Below are 2,590 nucleotides of genomic sequence, written 5' to 3'. Positions count from 1 at the left end.
AAAAAAAGAAACCCTTGCTCGCTCTTTGGCACAAAACTGCAAGATTAAACCCTGCTAAAGAACAAGGAAGCCCGATGCATATTGGGAGCATATTAGATACAATTTTGAATCATTGGGGATTTAATTGATGATATACTGTACTGACTTCTGATGCATACTGTATATAATATTGATATCATAAACAGTAGGGGTCTTTTTTTCATGCCCCCTTTGGCTCCATTTGATCAAGAAAGCCCATATCAGTAGAGGGCACTCCATTAAACAGCCTTCAATCATCACATCCCCAGTACACTCAAGCCCATTGACAAACATTTAACTGCCACATTTAAGGGTCTTTGGGATGTAAAAGTTAAAGAAGTTGTGAAAGTCTTGTTTTAAAACGGGACCAAATTAAGGCTGCTTCTCTGTTTTGACCATGCAGTTGTATTCGTTTTCTTATGTGCCCCTTCATACAGCCAACTCAACATGCAGCCAAAAGCGAAATTTAGTCATGTCAAACTAAATTCCTCGTTATCCTTTCTCAGTGTTGCATGTAAGCACCTAGTTAAAGCAAATATTCAGATGAACATAGGGTCATTTGGGGACGCTAAAAGAAAGCCTCTGGTGCAAAAGATAAGCGTTGTCATTTCCCGCCGGAGGTTGCAAGTGCCCGCAATTTGCTCATCAAAAAGAGAGAATCTTGCAAAGCCTAGAGATTCATATTTTAACTCTGTACATTAAGTAACGTATTTCTCATCCTTCCAGAAAAACAAACAGTGCGTACATAGGTAGATTGTTGTTTTTAAAGAGAAAAACACTAAACAAAATATCTGATCTGAAGACTAAACTAAATATCACAACTATGTGAAATTCGACTGAAATGAGCTATTCTGCAATGGACAATCAACAGGACAATATGTTAACACTGTTTATGTGGTCTGTATTTCAATATTCCACGCGTTCTATAAGGCGCGGTAAATGTGATGCCTATTTTGGCAAAGATCCATGGAGATTCCCGCTCCGTAAAGTTAACATAGAGGAAAAAAGTTTACAAAACCAATAAACCGAAAATATTGAATACTTTGAATAGTTTTAAGGGATGTGTTTATCATAATGTCTTATAGACCCTACATTTAAAAAACAGACCTATTTATGTTTTAAATTCAGACGTTAAAGTGTGATCAAAAAGTGTGCTTCTTAGGGGTTTTAAAAACAAATAATAATTTGATTTATTCATTTCAGGCAGCTTTTTTTTCAACAGAAACTATTAACTTTATTTTGAAGACATAAAGGGAGAAGATAGTTGCTTTTTCTCTATAGTTTCTATTGTATAAATGAACTGAAAATAAAGAATTCGAATACAAGTTTACTAAAAAAGCCTTAAGTGTCAGTTGTATTTTAGCCATTTATAATCAAACAAAGTTATTTGTATTTGTTTTAAGATATCGATCGCATGGAGCATTCTTTGCCAATACTGGTGATGCCATTATTGGCCATATTTAAGCTTTCTACTCACAACTACATAACTTTTCAATGGATAAGAAAGCACAGCTTACAATTATAGGCACATAAAAAAGACGCGGGTTGTTGACACTTGAGTCTCCATGGTTCTCATCATATCTTTATTTATGGTGAAGTCACGCTCCCACCCACTCATTCTGTCATTCTCGAGAACTCAACTTGACACGTGCAACCATGTCAGGAGTGCCCCCGGCTCCCTCAGCTGCTCCAGCAAAAAAACCTGCAAAGAGAAGGTCCTCAAAGGCAAGGAAAACCGGACCCACTGTGTCCGACCGTATTCTCAAGGTAGTGGCTGCATCCAAAGAACGCGGTGGTGTTTCTCTCGTCGCCCTGAAGAAGGGTCTTACAACCAGCGGCTATGATGTGGGGAAGAACAACGCGCGCATAAGGCTTGCAGTGAGACGCTTAGTGACCAACGGAGGTCTCATTCAGACAAAAGGCACTGGGGCCTCTGGGTCGTTCAAGATCGGGAAGAAACCAGTGGTTAAGAAAAAAACTGTAAAGAAAGTCAAGAAGCCCAAGGCCAAAAAAGTCAAAAAGCCTAAAGGGGCGGCAGCAACGAGCGCAACAGGTACACCAAAGAAGCGCAAGAGGACGTCAAAGAGTCCAAAGAAGGCCAAGAAACCAGTTGCTGCCAAAAAGCCGAAAAGTCCCCTGAAGGCTAAACGCAGATCCAGAGGGAAACCCAAAAGGGTTGCAGCCAAGAAGAAGTGAATGCGTGGTCTACCTGGACACGCTTTACAACTGACGCAGAGGGTAATTTTGTCCAAACGTGCAACATTTATGAGACCTTGCTTCAATTTACAGAACTTGGACTTGTTTCTTGCTTTTATATCATAACTTTAACATATGCCAAACAGTATTTGGAAAGCTCTAGAACAATTTTTACATTGCTTGTAAAATAAAACTATCAATTTCACAAGTTTCTGATTTTGTTTGTTTGTTCGTTTTGGAGTAATAAAGTAGGTACGCAACACTGGGTTAAATGTCAATAATACAATAATAATGTATAACCTGTTAGGCATTAAAGGCACCCAGTGCAACTTTCGAGGCTTAAAAATAAACATTCAATTTCTAGTCATTTTTACAC

General features: G+C 38.6%; 1 protein-coding gene across 1 annotated transcript; it reads left to right on the top strand.

The window, feature by feature from the left end:
* Positions 1-1,648: 1,648 nt before the first annotated feature.
* Positions 1,649-2,389, top strand: LOC308376024 (histone H1). Its single transcript, XM_080852270.1, has one exon. It carries the CDS (start codon positions 1,675-1,677, stop codon positions 2,212-2,214), a length of 540 nt encoding a protein of 179 aa, XP_080708396.1. The 5' UTR covers positions 1,649-1,674; the 3' UTR covers positions 2,215-2,389.
* Positions 2,390-2,590: the final 201 nt, after the last annotated feature.

Source organism: Sprattus sprattus, assembly GCF_963457725.1.
Source record: "Sprattus sprattus genome assembly, chromosome: 15".
Taxonomy (NCBI): domain Eukaryota; kingdom Metazoa; phylum Chordata; class Actinopteri; order Clupeiformes; family Clupeidae; genus Sprattus; species Sprattus sprattus.
Note: the sequence above shows the minus strand (reverse complement) of the source record. Positions and strands in the feature narration are given on the sequence as shown.

Bases quoted from the DNA above. Each gene is read 5' to 3' on its own strand.
- LOC308376024 (XM_080852270.1), top strand. From the start codon at position 1,675: ATGTCAGGAGTGCCCCCGGCTCCCTCAGCTGCTCCAGCAAAAAAACCT.